This window comes from Aquila chrysaetos, chromosome 13 (genome assembly GCF_900496995.4).
Source record: "Aquila chrysaetos chrysaetos chromosome 13, bAquChr1.4, whole genome shotgun sequence".
Classification (NCBI taxonomy): domain Eukaryota; kingdom Metazoa; phylum Chordata; class Aves; order Accipitriformes; family Accipitridae; genus Aquila; species Aquila chrysaetos.
Genome location: NC_044016.1, coordinates 1,362,314 through 1,390,255, shown reverse-complemented (window position 1 = coordinate 1,390,255; position 27,942 = coordinate 1,362,314). Strand labels below are relative to the sequence as shown.

The 27,942-nt window shown below is 41.2% G+C and overlaps 2 protein-coding genes across 4 annotated transcripts; one reads left to right on the top strand and one right to left on the bottom strand.

Moving 5' to 3' along the window:
* Positions 1–365: 365 nt before the first annotated feature.
* DZANK1 (double zinc ribbon and ankyrin repeat domains 1) lies at positions 366–25,957 on the top strand. Of its 2 annotated transcripts, XM_030035899.2 has the most exons (21): positions 366–633; positions 1,588–1,712; positions 2,372–2,525; positions 3,903–4,020; positions 4,400–4,496; positions 5,260–5,384; positions 5,950–6,035; positions 6,734–6,851; positions 7,814–7,927; positions 10,216–10,308; positions 12,238–12,360; positions 13,407–13,571; positions 14,211–14,439; positions 17,228–17,331; positions 19,475–19,549; positions 20,489–20,585; positions 21,781–21,869; positions 23,100–23,180; positions 23,764–23,891; positions 24,322–24,396; positions 24,654–25,957. In XM_030035899.2, exons 1-21 carry the CDS (start codon positions 485–487, stop codon positions 24,817–24,819), a joined length of 2,511 nt encoding a protein of 836 aa, XP_029891759.1. In that variant the 5' UTR covers positions 366–484; the 3' UTR covers positions 24,820–25,957. The 2 variants fall into 2 exon arrangements, with proteins under 2 accessions (XP_029891759.1, XP_029891760.1); XM_030035900.1 differs by lacking the exons at positions 23,764–23,891; positions 24,322–24,396; positions 24,654–25,957 and adding an exon at positions 20,941–20,978 and having other exon boundaries at positions 23,100–23,178.
* On the bottom strand, positions 25,265–27,942 carry BIRC5 (baculoviral IAP repeat containing 5). 2 transcript variants are annotated; one of them, XM_030035902.2, is made up of 4 exons: positions 27,526–27,942; positions 26,445–26,554; positions 26,206–26,323; positions 25,265–25,924 (listed from the first exon to the last, which is right to left on the bottom strand). In XM_030035902.2, the coding sequence occupies exons 1-4, from the start codon at positions 27,634–27,636 to the stop codon at positions 25,841–25,843; spliced, it is 423 nt and encodes a 140-aa protein (XP_029891762.1). In that variant the 5' UTR covers positions 27,637–27,942; the 3' UTR covers positions 25,265–25,840. The 2 variants fall into 2 exon arrangements, with proteins under 2 accessions (XP_029891762.1, XP_029891761.1); XM_030035901.2 differs by lacking the exon at positions 27,526–27,942 and adding an exon at positions 26,651–26,816.

Here is a 27,942-nt window from a genome sequence, read left to right as displayed (position 1 = left end):
AGGACTCTATAGCAGGGATCGAGTAGGGAGAGCAGGGATCGAGTAGGGAGGGCAGGGATCGAGTGGGGTGGGCAAGGCTGTGGGATAGGATTGAGCGGGGTGGGCAGGGCTCTATAGCAGGGATTGAGTGGGGAGGGCAGGGATCGAGCGGGGTGGGCAGGGCTGTGGAGTGGGATCGAGTGGGGCGGGCAGGACTCTATAGCAGGGATTGAGTGGGGTGAGGCAAGGCTGTGGGGTGGAGTGGGATGAAGTGGGGTGGACAAGGCTGTGGCTGGGATCGAGCAGGGTGGGCAGGGACTCGGTAGCAGGGATCGAGTGGGGTGGGCTGGGCTGTGGGATGGGATCGAGCAGGGGGGCAGGGGCTGTACAGCAGGGATGGAGTGGGGCAAGGTGTGGTGGGCTGTGCTGTGAGGGGACGGGAAGCAGGGCTTGACCTGGCAGGGCAAGTGCAGGCAGGGACAGAGCCCACGCTGGGGCAGGGGCCATGAACGCTGGGCTTGCCAGCAGGACTGGTTGTGTCCTACCAGTGATGGGCTCGAGAAGGCTCAAACGGGGCTCTGTGCTTTTTTGGTCCAGGTGTGCCAAGAGCCAGCGGGTCCTTAAGGAGAAATACTCTCTGCCCCCTCACGTCAGGTAAAGATCTGATCCACCCATCGTTGCATCTCCTGTGCCACTGCATGCAGCCCAAGAAAGTTTGGCTGAGAACTGAACAGCTACTTTGGGCAACCCAGCCAAGGAGATGGGCAGCTGCAGGCAGCACTGTGGCTTACCTCCTCGTAGCCCCAGTGAGAGTGTGGACTTACAAACACCTCCCGTGCTGAATCATTACTGTCTGCGTTGATGAGTAGCATAAGAGACATTTCTGGAGAATTGAAGGGTTGGTTACAAAACCAAATGCTTCTAGTGTAGACATGTCTCCTGGCCCTGAGTATCAATTCCCAAGATCTGGAGTACATCTTTTTGTATAGTAAAATGTTATCGTATCCAAATGCAATTTTTCATTCTTTAATTGTGTGACATAATAATGACTATGTAAATTATGATAAATCATGTTCGGCACCTGTTTTATACGTATATTCTTAATGCATACGATAGCTGAGATAAGCTTAAGCAATAGTTATCTTGATTTAGTCCTTTTCAGGACATCTTGTATGTATTCAGATGGCCACAATGAAACAAGAGGCTGGTTCCACATCTGCCATGATTAGGGTGGAGATACTTTGCTGTTACTCTCTCCTACCATGTGTCACTAATGTATGATGCTAAAGCTGTTTCACTTGAATACATGGAAACCAGACTTGAGCAAGGAAGGCCGAAGTGAAATGAAAGCGACAGTGCTCACCTCAAGCTTTGTTTACAGTTCTGAAACAGGAGAGTAAGTCGGAAGTGTGATGGTTGTTAGAATCTTGTTCCTTTTCAATGTGAAAATCATGTAAATATTGAGAACTAACAGTTTAAAGAATCCAGTGTTCCCTCTTTTAAGAGAAACAAATGAAGACATGGAATCACATTAAAAGACCATATTTCTCAATGCATTCTTCTGTTTAGAAAAATTATTGTCTGCCTTTTTGTTTTTCTTTTTTAAAGATCACTACTGAGAAAGATGACAGCTGGCTCTGTCTCAGTTCCTCAGGTCATACCACTTCGAACCCCTCTTCCAGGGAAGGCTAAACATGAAATAGACACAAATACTCTCATAGAAATTAAATCAGGTATGAATAAGAGCTTTGACTCTATGTAAAACCTTTTCTTATGTGTTAATTTGAAATTTTTAGCCTCTATACTTTTGTTTGCATTTAATTATGATTTTTATGAGTGCCCACTTCCTTAAGGAACTTACAAAATTAACCAATGTGTTTTGATACGTCAAATACACTTGCACTTAATTTTATGCATTCAAACAATATTATTGACATACAAGTTATTTCATGTATGTTAGCAGTCTTAATTGCTTCTAAGATCAAGCTCTTAAGCTGTTGCATTTCGCTTTGACTGCAAAAACAGTGCTTGAAAGTATCATATGCCAGGCTCATCCCAAAGGTTTTCCTTACAATTTTTGAAATGTCAGCTTTCACTGTGGGAGAAACTATCTTTTCTGTCATTAGAATGGACAAGCTGTTGTAATGTTTTCATACAAAACCATTACACAGCTACTTTATGAAGAAAAATATTGCTTATAATGAAGTTGCATTTGTTGAGTAATTTTTCATGGCAGAAACCATTTTGGTCCCAAACATTCAGTCATTTATGGAACTGCTTTATTTTGTTTATGTGAGAAAAATCAAGCACAGTAGTGAGTACTTTGAAGCATAGAGCTTGTTTTTCACAGGTTGAATACAGTTTGGCTAATTACTTTCTCTGTGTCTTTCAGATACACCCGAGGTCTCTATTTATTACACTTTAGATGGAAGTAAACCAGAACTCATTAGGAAACCTCGCTATGGAGAACATAACACTTTTAAGTATAAGGGTCCTATCATATTACCAGTTGGGAAAATAATGGTCAAGGCACTGGCGGTTACAAAGTAAGTATCTTGTTTTATTTCAATTGTATTTTGGCAAGGGACAGATATCCCAGTCATGGCTTGGAGCCGTGTTGTTTAGAGCACTCCATACCTTGCAAATGAGAGACACCCCTTTCCCCAGTCAGTTTGCAATCTAAGTGATCTGCATCGGTTGCATTGACTTTACTTTCTCGTAACACTTTTTATCCATTAAGTGTTTGTGCAGTTGGATTATTATCTCGGATGTTCATCTCCTGGGCTGTGGAAGTAGGCCAATGATGCGTAGAGGCTGTGGGTGAGAAACTAGTAAAATATCCTATACTTAGAGCTCATCCTTTTGAGCGTGATCATTAAAAATGCCAGAGGAACTAGTATGGTGTTTTCTGGGGTCATCTAGTGATTCAGCAGATTTACAGAAGTTGGTCTTCCCAGGAATTTGCTTAGTTTCTCCCAAAGGAGGACCAAATGCTAAACCTCACGGCTTAAGTAACAATGTTGTATGTGCAAGGGTAAAGTAAAAATACAATACATGGAAAGAAAGCTGGATTTTGCTGCACAGCCGCCGACTTTCTCCAAACTTCATGCTTAGTGACAGAGAGAGGACACATAAATTCTCTGTCTGTAATCTGTTGCATTATCTTTTCCCTTATGCGAGGGAGCAGAAAATTTCACTCCAGCCAGGGATTTGTGCTTGCTGTTCCCTGCTATTAGCACCTGCAGGTAGCCTTTGCTTGTGTCTAAACTGGAATCTAACAACATTATATTCCCTGTGCAGGGACTTGCAAAACCTAGACCTATATGTATTTTCTGATATCACTACCTAGATTAACACTTGTTTCCAGTATGTTTTTATCAAGACGTTTTCAGGTGTGCTAAATAGATGCTCTAGAATGACAATAAATCCTAAATTGGGCATTTACAGCAATTTCAATGTTACTGCTGTAATCTAATAAATAGTAGAGAATGACAGTTGTTTTATCAAATAAATAGCATGCTACCTGCTGTTTGACTAGGAAAATGAATATGGTATTATGAATAGAAGAAAAGTCTTGCTCTCCTCTATTTTCTGTAACTCTGGCAAACACTAGTTACCCCAGAAAGCAGACACAGGAGTATCAAGAGTTTTATACGTAAAAGAAGTTGAGGGATTAAAGTATCTGTATATTTTATTGGTAACTTCTTATCATGCACATTTTAAACTTAAAAAAAAAAAAAAAAAGAACAAAACAAAGCAGTAGTTCCTGAGAGTATTGCCCAGGATTATACTTATCAACTGAAATAATGGCTCAGAAGCTTGGTAGAGACGTTCCAGCAAATGAGCCGTGTTCATCAGTGATTTTCTTGTTGCTGCACATGGATTTGTGGCATGTACATAGCTTTGTGAACATTGATTTTCAGGGACTGCAGGGAGAGTACAGTTGTAACAAAGGTGTTTCTGGTAGAGTACAAGCAACCAAACATCCTCTTCTCTCTTGAAGATGATGACAAGAATTTCCTAAAATATATCGCCACACAGGTAAGTTTTAGCAATGGTAACCCCTTGTGTGAATATAAAATGTTGTATGTATGATACTACTTAGAGATTAGACCTTGACTGCCTATACTTTTAATATATTTTATTTTCTCTGTTTTCCCATCTTTGCTGCCTTGGTCCTTTTTGTAATATTAAAATTTCAAGGGGGCACATTATTTTTTTCTTTTTTTCACTGGTCTTTTGTCACCAATTCAGGTCAAATATTTTAAAAATATATTTATAATGTAAGCTTTTCAAATGCTTGTATCAAAAATAAATACCTTAATCATGTATTTTAAAAAAATAACAAATAACTATAGCAAGAGAGGATTAGAGCAAAACCAAAAATTTCATTTAGAATTCAAATGGAATTACTTTTTAGGAGAGGGAAGCTGGAGTGTTTACTACAAACCCAAAGAAGAATGGAGTGAATGTGGAAATCAAGCCTGCCTGGAGTGAAGCACCCCAAGATTTTCAAGGTATAGTATAACTTCATAAAACTAAAATAGACTTCTGTCTTAGTTGAAAATAGTGTAAAGTTTTCCCCTTATATCATTGGTAAAATAGGGGTAATTTTAAAACCATCTCAGAAGACAGAACATCATCTGGGAATTCCAATTTCGATTGCTCAACACTGCAAATAGAGAACAAAAATTACCTTCCATACATTTCACATTACCTCTTAAAAACATACTAAAATGTCATTCATTTCTCAGCAACATGACAAGGCCTAGTCTATATTTCCCTTTGTGCCAGAAAATGCTGTTAAATTGATGGGATTGCAAATCCTTTACGGAGTTCTTTACTGATGTTTGCTTGCAGTAAGATTCCAAAATAAATACACAAAGCAGAAATGAAAGCTTGACCCAGATTTTCTCTATAGATAAAGCCTGTTATTCCATGGTAACGGCAATGAGACTGTTTAAAAGCAGGGAATCGTATTAATGTTTACTCATTAACTTACTCGTAGGAGCTGGGGTTTTTCTGAGCATGGGGGAAGGAAGAAAACCATAAATAGAGAAAAATACAAAAGTAAGTTCTTTCAGAGAGGAATGAGGTTTCTGCTAGCTTGATTTCCTGTAATTCCATGCAGTTTATTTGAACCGAAAATCTGGATGTCAAATACATTTTTAAATATGCTTAGCTATTGGAATTTAAAGTGAGAGCAAGTAACATTCATGTGAAGGTATATGTTAACTGCATGAAGTGAATGACAGTGGAATCACAGGATTGTAATTTTAGACTCGGAAACAGAAAGAAAGACTACTCGCAGGTCCCTGCAAGGACCACAGCTCCTTGCCAGTCATTTGGAAACAACAGAGTACAGAGAGGAATCCGTCTCAGCCCCACCAATAGAGTCGTTACAGGTAAGCAAAGGGGTGTTGAGGAAAACTGTAAAAGGCTGTCATCAGAACTGAGCTCTAAAAAAATACAGATGTGAAGATTTGTGATCATTCTCATATAATCTCTCAGAAATTAATGCCTTTGGTTGTATTACACACTACTAATTTAAATTTACTGGTAATGAGACGCTGGAATAGGAATGCCCAAAGCAATACACAGTTATCAGTAAGGACAAAACCAGGCAAAGCAAATTAACAATGCCTGCATTCCTACTAATTCTCTTCTAATACATTATTGAATCTGCAATTAGCAAATATTTATTGCTATAGGTTGGCAAGTTGATATTTAAAACTTAATATTCAGTAAGGCTGTCTTGGAAGTAAATAGCAAGACATTGATTTGTTTTTATTGGAAGAAGCTGTAGGTCCTTAATGCAACTAATAGGGGAATCAAGTGTAGTAGATATTCCTTGCAGCAATGCATTTCAGTGCAGTTTTTCTCAAATAATGTCTCTAGCTGATTTTGCTACTCTTACATGCATTTTGCAAATATTCGCTTACTAAGGCTAAAGAATTACCTTTATTTCAGTTTGCTAGTTCTTCTGCAGTGACTAGCCGGAAAAGCTTAGCAAGCACACAGGTGGCAAGGATCCAGAGGGAAACAGACTTCCTCAGGTAAGTGACTTCTTCTCTTAACATATTTGCCCTTGGAAAGTAACAAGCAATTGCCTTTTGCAACCAAGTTGATAATAATGTGGGGCTCTGTAAAAATGAGAAAAGCAAAGACAGACACTGGCTCATAATGAGAATGCGATCTAGGTAGGGCTTTGAAAATTCTTTCTCTTTACATATAGGTTTATTTATATCGCACCATACACAGTTATCAACTATCTTATCATCCTTAAAAAAAAAAAAAAATTCCTAACACCTGTAGGATCAGAGGAAAAGCTGTCTTTTCAAATTAGAGTACAGCCCTCACTGCTGTAGGTGAAAACTGCTCACTGGAGTGGTCTCACAGAACGTTAGTGCTTATCACTATTGAAAGGGTTATGTGGTCTACATCAGTGGTTCCCCATGTTGCAGCAGTGAGGCCTGATACAGATTGTGTGTCAGGAGACTTGTTTGCCTCACATAATGAGGAAGAAAGTATGAAACCCCATAGCAGCCAGAGAGCTTTCTACCTTGCAAAGCTGTTTAGAGTCCAGAACCTCATATCATGGATGCTGGGGCATGGTCCGGTGGGCCACCATAGCTTGGAAACCACAATTGAGAAATCAATGGCCTAAGTCCTGTCACAACAGGTTCCAGATTAATCATTATTATGCAGCAGTACAATACGAAAACAAGCTCAGCCAGTTTGCTCTTATTTTCAGATGTGCATACTGTTTTGCACCTCGCCTGTCTGACCCCTTGGCTCACTTCTGTCAGGAATGTGGATCTCCTATCCCACCTGTGCCAGTACGTCGCTTCCCACCCCCTGAAGGAGCGCAGGTCAGCAAAACATCATAACAATCAACAAATCCTCTTTGGAGAAACCAACTTCCTTGGCAAATCACACATTCAATGCTGGCAAAACCATTATTTAGTCACACTTTCATTTGGGAATCTCTGTTCTGATTGTTTTATTTTGTTCAATACCTTTAGCAGTGGACCCAATGTAATTCTTAAATGATGGGCAAAATTAACCATAGATTGCTTCAAGTGCCATGTATTTTAATAAGTATAACAATGAAAAAGTAAATTGTGTTTTATTCACTTGTGCCAGGAAACATCACCAAATTCAGATTCCTCCTCATCCTGCAACAACAACCACCGCATCTTCAGAATCTGCATATGCATCTTACTCCAGTGCTAACTAGTGCAGTTAGTTAGTAACTAGTGCCTATGTCATAGCTGTAGAAGGTCCATCTAATATGCCTGAAACCTTAAACGGTGCCATGTGTGGGCATATGTAAGAGCACTGAGTTTTTACAGTAACTGTAACTATCTTGTCTAAGCTCTTTCCAAGAGATAGTAACTTGATCTAACAAGTCAATTGTGTATTTTTTTTTTCCTGTATCATCAGAAAGTTGTCCTATCTGGGGCAATGCCGTAGTTTCAAGTGATGACTGAGAGTATTCAGCACCTCTTTTGATTAGGGTCATAATTAGGAGAATTTGAACTACCCACACACATTTTATAGTAGCATTTTAAATTTACTGAAAATTAACTTAGTACCTTTCTGGCATATTTTTAGTAGTCAGTAAAGCATTTTTTTTCCAGTTGTCTTCATATTTTCTCAATAGCCTTTGATCTTTAAGGATCAAGATCAGCATCTGTTGCTGTCAGTTGCTGTGCTTCCAGTGACTTTGCTGCTGATGTAGACTCTAATCAGGAAAATATGGAAAACCTCATTATAATCTTAATAATCTCATTATGGTCCTTAATATGCTGTGATGTGGCTTTTTCTTCAGATGGCACCATGTCTTGAATGCAGACATCTTGTGCCAATGAATACACCCACTTGCATTGTATGTGAGTCGCCAATAGCTCCACAGCTGCAGCCCCAAACCAACATCTGCATAAAGGTAATTGAGAGTAAATACAACAAAATAGTAATTTACCTCCTGGCATGCATTTTTCTAACGGATGACTTCATTACAAATATTTTGATCCAACTTGGGTTTATGTAATTACATTATGGCAGCTTTAAGAGTTAGTAGGATTAAAACCACCTTGAATAGAAATAATCATTGAAGGTAAACCACATAACATCTGGAAGGCAGGCTGAAAAGCACATGATGTAGCAGTGTGAATGACAGGAATGCATGCACTTGTGTTCAGTAGAGAGATATTCTATGATTCTGTGATTTATGGCCTTAGTATTGCTAAGCATTTGGAGTTTATTAAATGTGTCCTCATTACACTGTGTACCTCATTTGATTGTGAGTGCTTAGCACACATGGGCTGGCAGGACTGGAGCAGTGGGTAGGTATATGCCCACAACGTTAGAGTGCAGTCTTAGTCACTGATCCAAAAGTGCCAGTGGTCTTAACTAGACAAAATTTGCCCTAAAAAATACTCCCTATCCAGGGGTATGGGAACCCAGGTAGGGCCCTTCCTCAATCTCCCTGGTCAGAGGAAAGGGTGTGAGGAGGAGAGGACTGATACTGCATGTCCACAAGTGGTTGCTTACAGGGCAAAGGTGTCTTTGTCAGCAGGAGAGTTGGGCTAGGAAGAAGGGTTTTAAATGAGAAACGACGGGGGAAGGGAGGGTTACCAGCAGCCCTGTGAGGGAGTGATGGACAGGGCTGACAAGCAAAGGGTCTTGAATGAGGTAGACAAAAGGGAATACTTAATCAACAAAACAGGGCTTAAGTGAGGTCACCTCAAGCAATTGCATGTAAGCAAGGAAGTGCCCATAAGGCACACCCCCAGACGCTTTCTGTGAAATCAGCATGCTGGCTGGCGTGCCTCTCTGAAGTGCCTGTACACTAACGCAAGCAGTATGGGGAGTAAATATAAGGAATTAGAGATCTGCATGCAGTTGCAGGGCTATGATCTTGATGCGACCACAGAGACATGGAGAGATGACTCGCATGACTGTATGGGTGACATTGTAGTGGGTGTCTGCTGTAGACCACCTGATCAGGAAGAACCAGTGGATGAGGCCTTCTACAGACAGCTAGAAGTGAGCTTACTTTTGCAGGTCCTGGTCCTCATGGGGGACTTTAAGCACCCTGATATCTGCTGGAGGAACAACACAGCAGGGCATAAGCAATCCAGAGGTTCCTGGAAAGCATTGATGACAACTGCTTGATGCAAGTGATAGAGGAGCCAGTGAGGAAGGGTGCTCTGCTGGGTCTCATACTTACAGAGACGGAAGGGCTTCTTGGGGATATGAAGGTCAAAGACAGCCTTGGCTGCAATGACCGTGACATGGTGGAGTTCAGGACCCTGAGAGGAAAGAACAAGGGCAAAAAACAAGATCATGGCCCCAGACTTCAGGAGAGCAGACTTCGGCCTTTTCAGGGATCTGCTTGAAAAAGTCTAATGATATCCTGGGCTGCATTTAGGAAGTGTGCCAGCTGGTGAAGGGAGGTGATCCTTCCCCTCTACTCAGCACTAGTGAGACTGTATCTGGAGTACAGTGTCCAGTTCTGGGCTCCCCAGTACAAAAGAGACATGGACATACTAGAGAGAGCCATCCTGTGGTTCTGTGATAATTGCAAGGGAATATTTTTGGAAAGAGAAGGATGCCGAAAGGAACCTATTGACTGAAGACTGTCAGATAACAAAAGCAATTCATAATCTGAGGCAGTTATCAGCTTGATGTCAAAATAGATTATAGACATTGGCCCAAATTTAATGTTTTATGACAACCTTCATGTAGGTGCAAAAACAAACCTGAACTAATTGGTCCCAACAGTCAAAATATCAGACTCATTATTCTTAGCCCTGGTAGAAACTCACTTGTTGATAGTGACCATGCTAAGATCTTTTAGGGCACCCTCATGGTATATTATTATTATTATTAATTTTCCTTGCAGACACTGGACTATCTGTTTTGTGTGAGTGCAGTGACTAAGCAAACTGACACTAATACATAAAAAGATCTGGATGTATTGATGTTGGATCTCCTGATGGAACTGTACAATAGTTTTTAAAAAAATGTCACCAAGATATGTAGATTTGTGATGACCAGGCAATATGGTCATCTAACTAAAGTCTGAAGCCCACAGCACATACTTGAAGGATCTCTTCTATCTGCAGGGCTGAATAACCACAGCACTTTCTAAGATCAAGTCCTCTTCTTCTTATTGTTGTTCACGGTTTTCAAATACCATGTGAAATATATTCTTTCTCTGTTTAAAAGGGTAAAGTAATTTGTGAGGTGTGTGGCACAGGGAATCCTCTTCACCATAAACACTGTGTGACTTGTGAAAGCAAACTGCCTGAAATACAGACGGTAAGGCTTCTTGCATCAATCGTACTAGAGTTAATCAAATCAAAGAATAACATTCTTTTTCTTTGGAAAACTGAAGTCATATACCTGTGTGCCTATGTTACAAAGGCAGAGAATCCCTACCCTATGGCATATTCAAGCCCAGTACTCCCACAGATGCTCCATCACAAATGTCCAGCTAAACATAAGTGTATCATATACCTTCAAGTTTCTCCTGTGGAGGTCAGCATTGCAAATGCCATTGTGAAAGCTCAGGAGGCTCTTAGAAAATGACTAGTCTTGGCTCCAAGGGAGTCTTGTTTGTGTTCAGATTATTTTCAATTGCAATAGAAAACTTGAGTATATACATCAGGAAGATCATTATTGTTGATTTTCAATTATTTTGTGAAAATAAAATATGCTTTTACGTTATTTTTCTTATCTCCATTTGCTGCTTCCCCTATGTGCATACAGCTACTGTGCTTGTATTTGGCTGTGACTCTGCACAGAGGTGAGAAAAGCAACAATAAATCTTCCCCCTAAAATTGCTGTCGGTTTCAACTTCCCATTTGGCTTGCTCATTTGGTTCCTTAGAAGAATTTTACTTTCACTTCTGAAGACAAAACTCTTGTATGAAAACTTTATGGTACATTTCACTTCTCTAGGTTGTGATAAATACAGAAATGAGAGAAGAATAATGATTTGCAAGTTAAAATCTTCTGATTATATTGGCAACATCCTGAATTCTAAAACTGCCAGTAGCTAGAGGCAAAGGTCTCTTGTATAGCCACTGAGGTGTCATTTCAAAGTGAATTTCAGTAGGAATCTGTATTTACCTAAGATAAACATATGTTTAACTGCTTCACTGAATGTAGATATTAATATGTAGCTGCATGTGTAGTTAGGCATATGACTGGAATGGTGAGACCTGTAGTAGCTAAGAGAGAAAGTTAAATTCTTACTGAATTATTATTAATAGTAATCAGAAATTTTACTAATAATAGTGGTTAATTAGTGATAACAATAGTCATTCCTGAACAATTAATAATTAGTAATAATGTTGATATTACTATTAATTGTTATTAAATAATTAAGATTTAGAACATGTTTAGACTTGTGCTCTTATAAATTTTATCTTCCAAACAAACCCCCAAGTTACATCGTTCAAATTGCAATGCAGGCCACAGATGAAAATAGGGCTATTTCGTGTTTGCTCACTTGCCGTTTTGGTGTCTGTAATCAAAATAATTTTCCTTGGGTTCTGTTCCTTATCCATATTCCTAATGCAGAGAAAATAAACTGCATAAGCCCTGAGGCAAAAACCTAACAAAACATTTTAAGACCTATTTGTCCTAACTAGGATCTGTAATCAACCTCTAGATGTTTCAGCTAGAAAATCTGTTTTCTTTTGCATACCATATAAGTTAATTGTAGTAGGAAAGCTAGGTAATATATAACTTGTATGAGGTAAAAGAGTGTGAAAAAGTATTTATGTAGCAAACATCAAACTGAGAGAAAACTCATTGTCTGAACACACTCTCCCTGCCATACTACTACAAAGAAAGGTACAAATTAAAATAGCTGTTGTGGTTTGGATTTGAAAATACAAGTTTACCTTCCTCTTAACTTCAAGTGTACTTATACATGGGGACATATTAATAAATACCCAGTGTAAAAGGACACGATTGGTAAGGAAATATTTTTTTTTGTGCTCAGTTCTGCTAAAAATATTTAAAAATTAATTCATACCATATTTTACTGTGATTTGTAATGAAAAAATTACAGGTTAGAAACAAGTTAGTCTGTTGCTTATTCTAAGTTGAAATAATTCTTTTAGACTGAATATTACTTTATGTTATCAAAGTAGCTTGCTTTCCTCTTTCCCCTTATTTGGCTTGTGAACTTTTCTTCATAAGAAGTATTTTCTCCCTCATGCTTGTTTTATTTTATTAGCCCATGTTTGGAGGAGACACCCCCCCACCTTACCACAGCCAGCAAAGGAAGACAGTTTCGTGCTCAAAATGCAATCGTGTTAACCACTGTGATGCACGTTTCTGTGACTGGTGTGGAGCCAAGGCACGTGCTCTCGGTGTTTGTGTTGACGAATCTGTTTTTACTCATCTGTGATCTGCAGTAATTTCAAACTTCTCTTTGCAAAACTCTTGTCAGTTAGTACACAGCTTATTATTATCAAAATACTAGCTTAGAGCACATAGGATTCTGTGAAGAAAAATGAAGGGCTTAGATGACATCCTGACCCCACATCAGTCAGTGACTTAAGGGTTTAGAGATGTAAACAAATTACCATGGGTCAATGAGCACCAGCTCATTGCATCAGTTGGGATGCAATAGCCGTATACTCTGCCAAAGTAACTTATCCATCAAAGGTTAAACTATAGGCTAACCTAATGCAAGTTTTCCCGTATCTACTTTGGGTTATGATCACCTATACAGGCAATTAACAGAGATGAGATGATGTATATAATTTTTTTGGCTGAAGGCCTCATTAACTTCAGTAAAGACAAGTACTTCGCTGCTGCTCAGTAGAGCTTTTGCATGGTACAATCAATGTAAACAATTATTTCCCCTGGCACATATTTTTATAGGTATAACGTTTCAATCTAAGATCACACTCAAGGAGAATATTTTTTTTTCTGTGAGCTGAGTCTACATAAAATTTGAAACACTCCCCTATATGCATACATAACCATTGGCCCTGTACTGTACCAGGGGACTCGCGGTGGGGTGCTGGTGGTGGTGTTAGAATTGAACTGGAAAGAATTGCAGTCATATTCAGTATCAGACCACCAGACTAGTAATTACAGGGCTTTGCCAAAGAAAATAAGTATTTTTGAAAGTAGGTGTTAAGAAGATAACATACCATAATGCTAGATCTGTCTGAAAAAATGTTTGCCTCCATAGCATAGTGCTGAGATATCTGAAGATTTACTGTCTTTCATCTGCCAGTATGTTAACAGTCTGGTATCCTGGTTAATATTTCTAATCTAATAGCTTTAGGTAGTGCTACTTTACTTCCTTTTAATTCATGCCACTGCTTTTATCATTCCTGAACCATGCGTCATATGTGTCTGTAGTGACAAGTGTTTCATTGACCTTTCCAGCCTGGACCTCCTCCATCCTACTTTACTTGTTTCAAGTGTGGTAAAAGCAACCATCCATACGCTCGCTTCTGTGGGTCCTGCGGTGTTTACATAGAGCCCCCATCAAGGGTGGGTTCTTGGAATGGCAGTCTCAAGGATGCCGGGGACTCGCTGGGGTTTTCTGAGGTAAGACACACAGTATTACAAAGCCAGGTTTGAACACAGCTAAAAGGCTAGTCCACTGCAGGTATAGATCGGCACAACTCCATTCATTTCCTCTTTGAGACAATGTTGTGGTCTGTGAACTTGCTGAGGGCAAAACCGAGGATATGTTTATTCTGAGAACTGCTTTCTGCTGAAAAGTAGCCTTAGCCAAAGGCCTCAATCCAGCCTTATTCTAAATAGCAAAGTGAGAAACAATCAGCTTTTCAAAATTTTTACTTCTAAGTACTTTTATCTTATTACTTGTGAATTATTTGTGTCCTGCTGATACAAGGTATTCTTTCATGCATATGTAACAGTGTTTTTAAACTCTGTTTTAAGAAAGACCATGATACTTAGCAAAGCCAGTTTTTGTCCTACAGAAGCATACATGTCATTCTGCTGGCAATGGTGAAGAGTTTTGCTGTTGCTTGAATATTTGTGATAAGTTGCATCATTGTTACAGACTGGTAATTAAAATCAAGAGTTGTTAATGATTCTTCCTGCTAGCTTTTTCATTCCTATACAATTTTGTGTACTGTTCTAGTTAATTTCTGCTTGTAAGCCATTTAATTACATCTAATTATATTACTTACACTTTTCCTTCCCCTCCATCCCCCACAGGCTAAACAATTTCAAGCTCAAGTTGCCTGGCAGCCTCTTCCTATTTCCTTGCCCAAATCAAGGGCAGAAATAAAAGAAAGAGAAGATAAAGGAACCCAAACCGTTGGACTTTTTTACCCATCTAGCAAACTGTTGGAAAAGAAGCAGCTTGAGCTGATTTCACAAAAAGAGAAGCTGGAAAAGATGAGTGATCGTAAGCCTCTCCTGACAGCCATTAGTCCTGGAAAAGGTTAGAAGGAGTTTTGATTTTTTTTTTTCCTAAACAAAGCTTCAATGTAAGACCTTGCTTTTTCTTGAAAAGATTATAGTCTATGGAATGTGCCATCAGTAGGACACTGATCTATGTGTTTACAAGTCTGTCTTCCTGCCAGTCACTTGTAAATGCAGTGCCTTAGAATTCAATCGCTGATCTCCATCAATAGCTAAAAGAAAGCCTATCAGCAATATCAAAATTTTGTTACTGACCCCTGTGCAGCCTTACTAATTTGCTAGTACTTTGATTTCCTCAGACCCTACAAGATCAGGGCCAGGTGTCCTATATTTGAATCAGAAACCACTGAATGACAATCCCACCTCCCAGCACCCTTCTCACCCCCAACAATATGAAGTTCAGTTAGAACTGCGATAATGTCTGCTGGGAGTATCGTTAAACAAAACTCTGAGACACAGGGGATCATAGCTCTTGAAAAATATGATGAGGCTTGTCGATGTGAAGAACTTGTTTGGGGTGCTGTTGTGGAATAAATTATAGAAGTTTTGGAAGCAAAGGAAACTAAACTAGAGAAAGGGATTCGTAACAGGATTACCAAAAGTAGGGTTGGTAGAAACCTTGAGAGCTCTTGTAGGCCCCATCTTCCAGCCCCCCAAGGGTATCAATACATCTACATCACTCATTGCAGAGACTGTCCATGCACAGACTACTGTGTCAGTACTGCAGACAACTTTGTCTCACAGTCCCTGGTTTGGTCAGTTAGTTCTTTGTGGAATCACTTGACTGTTTGCTGTCATTAAAAAGTTTGCAATTTTTAGAGATTTTAGTTTTACTATCCTGGGAAAACTTTTATTAATTAGGGACCTAATAAATGGCCCAATTTGCAAAATTGTCTTTAATCTCACAGGGCAGTCCAGCTATGCAGTCCAGAGAATAAATTAATTTTAAATCACTACAGCATCAAACCATGGTTTGGAGGAGCAGTTACTTTTTTTGACCCATTTTCCCATCTCTAGCTCTTTTCTACAATCCCATCTCTAGCTCTTTTCCTCAGGCTGTTAGCAGAATTATTTATCTATTGGGTAGAAAAAGTTGCTAATGAATGTTAGAAATTCCCGTTTGACTCTCTGTATAAATATCCAGATGATGCACTCTTATATTTCAAATTATCACTAGGGAAATCTGTTTTCCTACACCCTTGTTCTGAAATGTGGCATGTTCTCTTAGACATCACCGTAGGAAATACAACACTTGACTCAACATGTCAGGGAGCTTAATTTAGTCAGAGGTAATAAAGGATTGGCCCATAATAGTGCCGAGAGAAAAAAAAAAAAAAAAGTAACACTGTCATTTACCAGGTAAACTTTACAAAGAAGCCTCTTCTTTTCTACTATAACAAACAGTAAATCAGTGTGATATAGGTGTAATCAGCTATTGACAGCATGCATTAAAGTATTCCATCAGTGCTGTCAAAAATCCTTTTAGATGTAATAAAATGTCAAACATGCAGGAATATATTCCTGGCCATCTGGATTTTTTAAAATAAAATCTGGGTACCTAGGCTAGTTATGAACCAGCTTATTGCAAATACTACTGACTTCCCTGGAGGGATCACTCACCAAATAGTAGTTTAGCTTAGATTTTTTAATTACTATTTTCAACTTGTATTAGTTTTTGCATGTGAGACCATGGCAGGGAACAATTTATATTGCTCTGTAGATCGTTCTTTTTATATTTCTTTAAAGCTGCCTGACAAATAAGACTTGCTGTTTTAGTTTGTCATAGTTTCTACCAGTTACATCTTGGAAGAGTCCTACAAGCACAAAAATCCTTGTGCACTTGCCTTCTCTTGTAAAAGTCAGACAGCAGCACTTCTCTTCTGACTTGGCTTTTTTTTACTGTTTTGAGCTTCACTTAACATGAAGGGAAGGATAAGGTCAGAGCAACTTCACTGTGTAAGTTAAATGAGGTTACCAGGCCTACACTATTTATCTACAACAAAATAAATCATACTCTGTACTTTCCATAAGTATGCTCAAAAATAAAATTAGCCAGATCCTGATAACAATCACTTAAGAATAAGAACAAGTCCTTTTGTTTCTTTCTCTGATGAAAATGGAACGTTGCTTCAGAAATACTTGGACAGGAGCTGCAAAAACTCTGAATGGCTTAAGACGAGTTTTTAATCCAGGCGCATTCAGTCCCTCATGTTTCATGCCCTGTACCAGCATAAAGGAATGCTGACTCTGTCCCAGAGATCCTGACAGGCAAAAGAGCAGGAATGCTCAAGCTTTTAATATGCTCTCCCCTATATAATTGTAAGGCATTTATTTGGGGAGTAATTTACACAGACCAGAATGCTGTATAGGTTGAGTTACTATGTCTGCAGTTTTCAGATTTGGCGTACCTGTCAGTGATCTCAAATCAACTAAAAATCAGTTGAATAATGCACAATTGCTTAGTTGTAATATAGAATTATTTTTTTTTTAATGATCTGGAATAGTGTGAGATTCTCCTTCACACAGGGCCAGTTTTGATTCCCAAGGACGATTCAGAGACATGGTTTTGTTGTGAATTGAGGTGCCTAGGAATGAATTATAGCCTATGGATTAGACAGTATATTACCTTTTTTTAGGGTATAACTTGCTTCTCATTTTCTTGATCAGATGGATTTTCTAAAGAAAAATTCAAATTCTTTTTCGTCTCTGTGAAAACATGCTATCTTTTAAATCATCCATCACATGAGTAGAAGAAATGTTAATCACAATTTTAGGGATTTTTCTCCTGCTTAACTCTCTCTGATCAGGTTACTGGAGAAAACAGTTGGATCATGTCTGTGCTCACCTTAGAAGCTATGCTCAGAACAACCTTGAATTCAGAGCACTGATCGGAGAACCTCAAATGGGAAAGGTAGGAAGGAGCTTGTGAGTAATGTCTTCCTATGGAGTGTTACGAAAAGATTATTGTGGCTGCTAGATAAACACTGGAAAAATAAATGCCTCCCTTTTCTTTAGACCTTGACCTGTCTCTGTGTGTAATTTGTCTTGTTTTGTTGTTCCATTTTTTGCTCAGTCTTTTACTGAAGATTTTTTTCTGCTTTCTTTCCTGTGGCAGTTTCTATTCTTCTCTCACCTCACAGCTATAAGAGAAGTGATAGAAGTGAGAAAGCCCTTGCCCAGCTGCTTTTATAGTATCCCACAGCAGACAATCAAGAAAAAGAAGACATCACTGACATCTATTTAGTTGGTCAGTTAAATAAGCCCTGCTAGCCATGGGATTTAGATGATATGCTTGCCTTTGCTCGGGGCTGGATGATACCAGCAGATAGCAGCAATTCTCTTTGGCTATATAGTCTACTTCTAGTATAAACTATACCAGTATTACAGGAACAGGGTATTGCTTTTCTTACTGGAGAAGTAGTCTTCAGGATTTCACCAAACTGCATTAAAATGATTAAAGGGGTGATAGCAAGAAGGTGGAAACTGGAGGTTCTTCCTAAAGGGTCTTAGAAGATAGGGCTGGTATGACTGAGAGATCATTTGGTCCCTGTCCTGAGGGAAGATCAACTCTGCCTAAACTGTTCCTGACAGATGTTCGTCTTGAAGCTTTTCAAACTCATCAACAATGGAGATTTCACAATTGCCCCAGGCAGTCCATTTCTGCCCTCAATTACCCTTGCTGTTCAGCTGCAGCACTGTATTCCTTTCTCTGGCAGCCCTGCTGGGTTAAGGAGTTGCATCCCCTCACACTGCTTCCTAGGTGCTGCCAGCACAACTGCTTGTGGCAATGTCCTGTGGACTGGATCGGTGACTGACCCAGGCTAAAAATAGCTCTGGAGGGAAAAAAAAGGGCATCAGTGCTAGTACAAAAGTAGGTTGGCAGCAAGCACCTGGAAGTGGGATGCAGGCAGAAGTAGGGTTAGGAACTCCTTGAACTGGAATAGCTACTGGTAAGCTTTTTCCCAGTGTCTGACCTAAGTTTCCCTTGTTACAGTTCAGGCTCACTATTTCTTACCCTGTCCTGACTGATTTGATGCACCAGTCAAAAAAAAACCAAACCAATTTTAGCACATAGAAACAACTACAGAAAAAGTGTGTGAATACTGGGGGTCAGAAAGCTAATTGTCATTTGGCAGATTACACTTTCGGGAGGTTTGACACTCCATCAGATACTTTGCATCTGAATGCTATACCCACTGAGACCTATTGGGTCCACCAGTACGTTCAGAAGCTGTAATACAAGTATAAATATAAGAGATATCTGCTTGGTGCAGTTGAGGTATAGGTCCACTGCAACTTGTTTCCTTTGCTGGAGGATTCAAAAGGATATGCCTGAAAAACAGTAAATTGCCTAGAGAAGGCTATTCCTGCTGCTTCTTGGCCTTTTGTCATCCCATTGTCTTGAAACCACTGCCCCCAAAAGTAACAGAAGTGATTCAAAGTAGATGCCAACTATCTGGGTTTAATGCTGCTTTTTCAGTTTTCATGTGGATTAGAAATATAATATAATCAATCTTATCTCAGAGTTCTCAGCCTGCTGCAATATAACCTTGTCAGCTTCATTCCACTTCTTTGTAATCCCCTATGCACTCATTTTTGTGTAACTTCAATAGTCGTTCTTGCCAGCAGTACTGTCTCAATGAATTGATATAGAAAGTTGCCCACGTTTTACTACACACTGTGCTGCTACAGACTGGTACAACTAAAGCAGCAACCAGTTCTCCAGGAGTAAGGAGTCCTAAGAACAACACGGCCTTTCATGCAGCTGCAAAATCTGGGTGGAGAATGACTGAACTTTCATGAAACGTAGCATTATTACATCTTTTGGATTCATTTGGCGTTTCAGTCATTCTGATATTTCCAGTTATTCAAAATACCACCTGCCCCTTTCTCAGTTAGACGGGAAGTGTTGCTACAATATCACAAGTAGGCAAAGGCCACATGTGTGATTTTGTGTATTGGCTCCATAATAAACATAATCAGCAAGAATTATTCCTAAAACTATTTCTGTGTACTTTTTGTAAGAGACACTAACGGCTGCTCTTTCCCTCTAGATTAATTCTGCCAGCATCTGTGAGGATGACTATGAAGTCACTATTACATTGAATTTTGCTCTTGCTATTAACAAGGTCAGTTTGGGGAATGAGGCCCGTTGTTAGGCAGCTGGTCTAAAGCTGTCACTAGACCAGTCAGTGTAACGCTGATATATTTTAAATTCAGGTCTAAACAAGAAATTCTTTTGTTCAGAGGGTGTTAACTCATCACTTCAGAGAAAGGAATCTTTTTCTTTTTCTGTTGGAGCTGGCTGAACAGGTATCTTTATCTGATTAAGCCAGACTTCATCATTATGTTGCTATCATCTTGCATTTCATTAGTTTGCTATTAATATTAACATTCTTCTTTCAGCTGATGTTGTTTGATGATTCTAGCACCCCTTAGCTCTTGATCTTAGATCCTCGTTTTCTTCAGTCTGCAAATTGTGCTCTTAAAAAACAAGCTTAGTAATTTTCAGTAGTTTGGAGATAACGTTTGCCAGAGCTCCTGTTATCTGTATCCAAACACCTGAAATCCCTACATCCAGAATTACCATGTTCCAAAAACCACCCACGTATTCATTGCCAGCTTTTCAAAGATGAAAATCTACCATTTCAGACATCCAAAATTCTGACTGTATCTCTTGTGTACAATCTTAACAAGCTTACCTTGCCATGTGGTGCCTGAAAAGGTATGTCACATCATTTTGCAAGTGAGGAGTTAATCAGATCTCTCAAGTGGTAGAAACACTTTCAATGAAATGAAGATTCTCATCCAGATAAGTGAGATTGTGTCACTTTTTGTTTTCTAAATCAAAACAAATACCTAACACGAGGTTGAGAAAAAAAAATGCTACATTATTTTCCCTCAAAATAGAGTTTGATTACATATAATAATTTATCTTAGGCTAATTTGAGACTGATATTAAAAGCCTATATATTTTTTCATATGCAACACCACTGTTTTGTGTTACTAAGATTATAACAGCATTACATGATAATCTTACTAACTGCCTGCATTTGATGATTCTACAGGATATTCATACTAATAAACCGGTGAAGTTCAGCAGTCATTACCTGAATACTGTAACAGAAGTCAGAGATGGACAGGATGGCAGTCAGACTATTTTTGGTGAGATTTCCACCCCCTCCCCCCCATCTTTACAACAAAACATAGTAGTCAAGAATACGGAAGTAGTGCTTGGAAGGTTAGACACCTAGACAGGCAAACTAATATATTGGCACATTCTGCACCTACTTAAGTTGATCTTTAAGTCTCAAAATGCAGCTGAGTTGTGATTTAAGCAATGTACAGACTCTGTCAAAAACTCATGGGAATGCTTCATCCCTAGAGGACAGCTGGAGAGGTCAGTAAACTGCAGCCACAGCTCATAGCAGTGTTTTTATTCTTGTGATAAATCTTTAGATGCTTTGCATATTCTTTTACAATAGGAGCCATAAATGTCAATATTATCTCTACTTTTGAGCTGTGCCAGGGACTTCAGCTTGGGCACATTTAGCAAAGGTAAGAAATGATGAAATACATTAATTCTACACCTGGTTTTCAGAGGAGCTTAAATTGCATCTTCCATTGGTGTCAGTAACAGCTCAGCATTTTAGGCATCTCATATTGGACTTAGGTTTTAGTTGTAAAGTCAGCATTAGAATTCAGAAATTCCTGTAGTGTCTTTCGACATACTTCAATTCACATATAAGTTTCATCCACTTTGTTTTCCAGTCTGAGACATGTCAAGAGGCAGCCATGGCACTAGGAGCTGGTTTTCTGCAGTGTCAAATGTGACTGTCATTCCAGGCACTCTTGTAGCACCAGCTCAAAGGGTCCCCACATGCTGTGTAATTTCCTTATCAACCCTCCTGCGCATTGGTAGATTACGTCTCTTAAAAATAATGGACATACATATCTACTCAAGGTCCTCTAGTCCTGTTCTTAAGCATTTGGGAGCCAAACAGCATTGAAAAAGTGTAAGGTTTTTGGTCAAAACAATTCATGAATCCGAGTCAAGCTTGTTGAATAGCTGCAGCTAGTTAAAAAAAGACACAAACACCCCAAACGCCACATTTCATTGAATATTCATTTCAAAATAGCAAGTTTTTGAGACTGCCTGAGTGTAAACCTTTTGTTAAAACCAGTCTGATCTGCAACAAATATTTCATCACTTTCTCTTGTAGAAAACTGATAAATATTGCTTTCATTTCAACACAAAATAAAATATTTTTGTGGATAAATTGTTTCCAGATCTCTCCCCCAAGTTCTTGCTAGGATACTGACTTTGCTTTGAATTAACACTTGTTTCCTTTTCTGGTAGGCAAAGATGATCATAATCTTTTCCATTCAAGAGGCAAAATAAAGAGAACAAAGTCAAGAACACTTACAGAAAAAGAAGATAAGCTCCCTGTACGTATCTTCTGCCAGTACAGGAAAAACTACCTATACAGCAGCACTAACATGAAGGAGGTCATCCAAGGATAAAAATAGAAAGCTTTTAACGCTGACTGGGGGCGGGGGAAGGGGACAAAAGTCCAACTTCATATAAAACCTGAACATTGGTAACTGAGATTTATTACAGAACTGGAAATAACTACACTTTGTTCCTCCTAAGAGCTTAATTAGATTGTTGCTCTGATTTTCAGACCCATTCTGTTTTACTGACACAGCATTAGGCCTAAAGACTGTTGCAGACTTGATTTTGTTACAGGTTTTTCTCAGAAGCAACATCAGATGGAGACATTATTGTCTTCCCTTGACCTCACTACTTAGTTTGACTCCACAGGACATAGCCTTGGCTGTGCTAGAACTACTGTAAACTAGACAGGAGATGATGATCTACACAACAAGCTTTTAGGTCAACTCAGTTTCCCCAGCACAGCTGAGATGCCAGCACAGCTGAGGGCCAGTTTAAGGCAAGAAGCGAGGCTTTACTTCCACTAGAGGCCAAATATCCTGGAAGCACTGCCTACTAAATGGACTGTCAGTAATGGCATGGAAAATTTCAAAAGGGAAACATACATTAATCTAAGCTTGGATCAGTTAGCCAACTCAACAGGTGGAAGAAGATATAGAGCTTTCTGATACGACTCCAGAGATAAAAATGCTTGGGCAAGTGATTGGGCTTTCAAAAGGGAAGACAAAGGAGGCAGAAGGCTGGGAAGAAATAAAAGGAAAAGATTTTCGGTTTTGTTGTTTGTTGGTTGTTTTAAGATTTAGTAAACTAACTTTTGTGAGACAAAACATATTCATTTTTTAAATAAAATACTTCCACAAGTTCTGGAAGCTTCAAACTTTAATCCTATAGCAAAGAACTTGTACCCATGTTTAATTTTACTGTGGTGAGCAGATCTTTGTACAGACCCGGAGAGCTGCATTGATGTAAAGCTAATCATCTGCAGATATGTTTGCTGAATCAAGACCTCAATGGTGAGATATTAGCCTGGGTTATCCAACACTTGCTCAGATTCAGAAAGACATTCCCAACAACGGGTCATGGATTAGTAATACTGAGGCTCAGCTACGCTGCTTTCATGCCACTGTGTGCATTTTCCACCTCTACTCAAAGGCAAAATATGGCCCACCTACTTGTATTTTCACTATGTGAAATGTTACTGGCTGTTTTCTGTGTTTCCACAGCCAGAGTCCAGACAACTACTAGAAGAACTAGGTCCAAATGGGCAAGGAAGAATCACCCTAGTAGAACGATTGCTCCAGGAAGTAAGTTATTGCTTGCTGAAGTTTCCCTTTCCAACTCTTTGACCATTTACTGCATGAATATTCACCTGGTATGCAACTTCTTTATGCTTAGGAGGCAACATGCTTGCAAGACAATTGACTGTCTTCAAATTGAAAGAGCACTTTAGAGAAGAAACAGCCTATTTTACATTTATATACGTTCTCCCCAAATTTCTATTTGGCCAGGGTGTAAGGCATTCTCCTCTGGGTTTGTCAAGGCCACACAGAAAGAAAAATATATTAATTTTATAGTTTAGGGTCAAGTCCCCTGCATTGCAAAAACAAGCATAACCTCTTCCTTTTTGCTGTGTGGTAAGGTGCATCCTGACTGTGGGATCTAGTTTGACTGCTCTTGTTATACACATTTACTCTGGCTTTGAGCTAGGAGATGACAAAGGTTTTCAGAAAAGACATGAAGAAACAATACCACACAATTTGAACATTTCTCTGTCTTGAGCCTAAAGTCCATTTGCCAACTTAAATTGACATAATATTAAAGCAAGGTGGAAGCTGGAGAATCTTTATGGCTTTTATCAGCTCACCTTCCCTCTCCTGTGCATTCTAGGGAGCTGACCCAAACTGCATCAGCGATGAGGACCGACCTGCTCTCACAGTTGCTGTCCTTAACAAGCACGCGGAAGCAATCTCCCTTCTTGTGCAGAAAGGTGCTGACATTGACCAGCAGTCAGGATTGTAAGTGAGCACTGATGCTCTGCCTCAGGTCTTTTGAAGTTTTACCAAAAAAGCACTTGTGCTCCAGTTTTAGAGAGGATTAACCTCCCACCCCTCCTCCACAAATCTGTAGTCCAGGAGCAACTTTCAAAGCCAAATTTAAAAAAAAACCCCAAGCTACAACTGAGCAAAGATAATAGTATTCACAGTCCATCTTTCAGTTGCCAGCTTTGAAGACTTCTCATAATTTCTGTCAGGAAAGTTGCTGTTCTATTCAACTCCTTCCCCCATCCACTTCAGCTTAATTCAATAAACCACACTAAAGCCTACCAGCAAAAAGTCACCGCGACTCCTAGTGTCATTTGCCTTAGTTTAATTCGCTACACCACTTCTCCATGTACCAGGACAGTTTCCTTAGGTAATAAGTACATTGCTCATTCCTCCTTTGCAGGCACAACAACACCACTCTCCATGAGGCAGTTCTGCTCGGACTGGAGGGAGAGGAGTGCATCCGAGTCCTGTTACGGTAGGTACCGTAGCTGGGCCTCTAGCTCAGCTGCAGGCTACCCACAGTCTGCTTGCACAGATCTAGTTGGCAATAGTGAAGGGCCAGAGCCTGCCCAAGGCTCAGCGCTCTTTTCTCACAGTTGTGTCCCTGCAGAAAGAGGCATCCAGAAATTCTGAAGTTACTCTGCATCAACATTTACCTACAAGCCACTTCACTTATTCCAGTAACTTGGAATAAATTTAAGTAGCTTAAAACAATCTGTTCTTTATTTACAGCTGCAATGCAAGCATAAAAAAGAAGAATGCAAAAGGGCAATCGGCATATGATTTGGCTGTTACAGCTGGAAATAATGAAGTTATTTCATTGTTTGCAAGTGAGCTTGGACAGGGAACACTGGACAAACTTACGAAACCCAGGAACATTGGTCTCGTCAGTGTGTGATTGCAACCGCCTTTTCCCCAAGATGGAGCTGGAGGTTCTTTGAGTTTGGGAGCACCTAAGTGCACGCGTCCAGTTCTGTCTGCAGACTTCACAACCCCGTACGATCAACTCGGGCCCCATAACAGCCAAATATTTTGTACAAGATTCCCCCGTTCCTTCCCCACAGTTCAGAGCACAATTCTTCACTGACCGCGCTCTGTCCTGCCAGATTTCTTTTCCTTTCCAAACCTGTGCAAGGAGAGGGACCAACCAAACCTTCCAAGGCACAAGGACATTTTAAGGAGACCTGACAAATACCACTTAAGACAGTTTGACACTCGAGCAATAGCACTGCAAGCTGTACTTTGATTAGCTTATTTTCCACTTTGAAGTTAAAACTGCATTCAGTGCAGCTCATTGCATTAAAGGTCAGATTCTTTTCCTCCAGAAAACCGAGTAAAATTACTTTGCTTTTTTGCCTTCAACTTTTATTTATAAACGCATCAACATGAGGCAGCAGCCAACTAAAAATAGAAGTTTACAAGGATACCAGGCACACTTAAGATTTGGTGTAATTAGACATTATTAGCCACAGTCCTAAATCCCTGAAGGAGTTTTAAAACTCCTTCCCCTTTTTGTTTCCAAAAGTATCCAAAAGCACTGGTATATTCAGTATAAAAATGGAAGTGCCTGCCAGCTCTTGCAAGAAACACCAGTTTTAGCACCAGAGCTACCAGCATCTCCATAATGGAAAGAGCTGGGCTTAAAAAAAAAAGAACAAATAAAACCACAAGTAGTAATCCTTAATTAAACCAACAGGAAGAACAGCAGAATCCCTGCAGAAAAAGATTACGTACGCAGTGTATCAAACCCCAGCTACTTCCCGGACAGACTCAGGTGAGTGAAGGAGAATTCGGTCTGCTTCTCACGGAGACGGGCATTCTGAAAGCAGTCTCGGGAAACACAGCCATTCAGTCAAAGTGGCAGTGCCAAAGCACACATACAAGACAGATGTCACCGGCAAGTGAGAAGCTACAGTAGCCTAGGAGACCAGATTCTCTATTTCACGACGCACGCTCTTGGCTGCATCTTCAACCTCGGTCACCTTCTGAGAAATTTCTTTTTTCTGCAAAGAATAAAAACAATACATTACTGTCTACCACTAAGTTAAGCATCGTTCAGCTTCAGGGGGAAAGCGGGCTGCGTGTCCCAAAAGGCAAAGGCTTAGAACGAGGACGGGACACGCCATCTGATCCAGCACGAGTCAGGATGCAACAAACCACTTTGGCAGCACTGCGGTAAAGAACCAAGGGGCCAGCTAAACAATCCCAAGACTAGAAACTAAATAACTTTTCCAGCGTCACGGGGGGGGGGTAGAAAAACATCACGATGCCGACGCTTACGTACAATTGCATTTTTCATTCGTTCTTTGTCCAGCTTCAGGAACTCCTGCAGCGTCAGGCGAGTAGGATCTTTCTGAAGGGAAAGAAACGCACAGCCCGCAGAGTGTTTTTGGTGTTCCTCCCTGAAAAAGAGCGAAAATAAAAAAAGAAAGAAAAGCAGCTCACAACACGACACACGCACACAAGACGCGGCCGGAGCGGAGCTGCCACCGAGGCAAATCCCCCCCCCACCCTGCTACTCACAGGGGGTCGTCGTCGGGCTCCCAACCCTCCAGCTCCTTGAAGCAGAAGAAACACTGCGCCACGTCGGGGCCGTTCTCGCTGGGGCAGTGCACGAAACCCGCCGCCGCCATCTGCGGGCAGAGAGAGAGAGGGAGGGAGGGTCCGTCAGCGCCGGGCCCCGACCCCGGCCCCGCTCCCCCGGGTCCCGCTAACCCCGCCGGGCTCACCCTCTCGGGGGTACAGGCGCAACCTTCGGTGAAGGGCCAGTTACGGAAGGTAGCGGCGCGGGTGGGGACGAGGTAAAGCCGCCATTCCTCGGGTAACGCCGCCGCCACCGCCTCCTCAGGGTTAGCCGCCATGGCTCAAGGTTCAAACGGAGGCGGTTGAGGCGCGAAAGGCAGGGCGGGAGCGTGGGCGGCCGCGAGGGCTGACGGGAGTTGTAGTCCCGCTGCCGCTAGCCGGGGTCCGGCTCTGCCCCTCCCGGAGAGCCGGTGCTTCGGGAAGGCCCCGGCGGTCGGTGCCGCGGCTGGGAGGAGGGCAGGACACCCCCCCCTTCTCCTCCAGCAGAGCCATGGGGCCGGCTCAGCGTCAGCCATCCCCAACCCAGCAGCCGTGAGCCGCGGGTTTTGCGTGAGAAGAACCGCGCCAACCCAAATCTCCCTCTGGGCCTTAAGGGCCTCCACCAGACCCGGGTCTGATGCGCCGGCCCCGCATCTCGGCATCCCCTGTGAAGAAGGGGGGCCGAGCCCCGCCGCCACGCACCACCGCAGCAGCGCTGGCACGGCCGGGCGAGAAGCACCCTCGTCATTCCCGAGGAGTCTGACGTAGGGCCTGAGCCAGCAGGAAAGCCTCCAGCACAAACCCAAGGGGAAGGAGGACAAGTTTGCCAGCACGACCTTTTTTTTTTTTTTTAATTACACCCGTAAGAAGGTGCCGCGGGTTTCCGTGTTGACAGAGCTGGTAGAGAAGCACGGCGGGAAGGGTCCTGTCGAGGCAGGACCCGCGCAGATACGCTCCCACTGCTCTGTGGCAGTGGCCGCCTGTTCTTGCCACAGGCAGCTGCCCTTCCCTTCCCGCAGGCAGCAGGAGCAGCTGAACTCACCGTCTCTGCCTGACTAACGCTGCCTGGAGAAGGAAGCGGGACCTGGCAGTCTGGCTTGCTGCCGCAGGGGCAGGAGGCAGCTGGTTTTGCGGAGAAGAACTGGCTACGCATCCATCACAGCGGCAGGGGCTCGGTTTCCTGCACTGTCTGATGCGGCAGGCAGTGTTTGCTGAGAGAGAGTCTCCTCCAGAAAAAACGCAAGGGTTAGAGGGAAGCGACCCCGTGGACCAGGTTACCTCCTGGAGCAAGCTGATGTAAGCAAAGTAGTCAGAGACAGAGGGATAAAGGCGGCTTAGCTTGACCACTTGCTAAGAGCTTATCATCACAAGCAGGTGGGTCTGCAAAGAAGCACATCCTCACACCCTAGGTGGCAACAAATGGACCAAGCAGACTTCTGCTTCTTCCCCCAGGCTGGAT

Coding starts and splice junctions, on each gene's coding strand:
- DZANK1 (XM_030035899.2), top strand. CDS start 485: ATGAACGCTGGGCTTGCCAGCAGGACTGGTTGTGTCCTACCAGTGATG. Junction 1,713..2,371: donor TCTCATAGAAATTAAATCAG/GTATGAATAAGA, acceptor TGTGTCTTTCAG/ATACACCCGAGGTCTCTATT. Junction 14,440..17,227: donor AGCCATTAGTCCTGGAAAAG/GTTAGAAGGAGT, acceptor CTCTCTGATCAG/GTTACTGGAGAAAACAGTTG.
- BIRC5 (XM_030035901.2), bottom strand. CDS start 26,782: ATGGCGGCTAACCCTGAGGAGGCGGTGGCGGCGGCGTTACCCGAGGAA. Junction 26,555..26,650: donor GCGCCTGTACCCCCGAGAGG/GTGAGCCCGGCG, acceptor CTCTGCCCGCAG/ATGGCGGCGGCGGGTTTCGT. Junction 26,324..26,444: donor GAGCCCGACGACGACCCCCT/GTGAGTAGCAGG, acceptor GCTCTTTTTCAG/GGAGGAACACCAAAAACACT.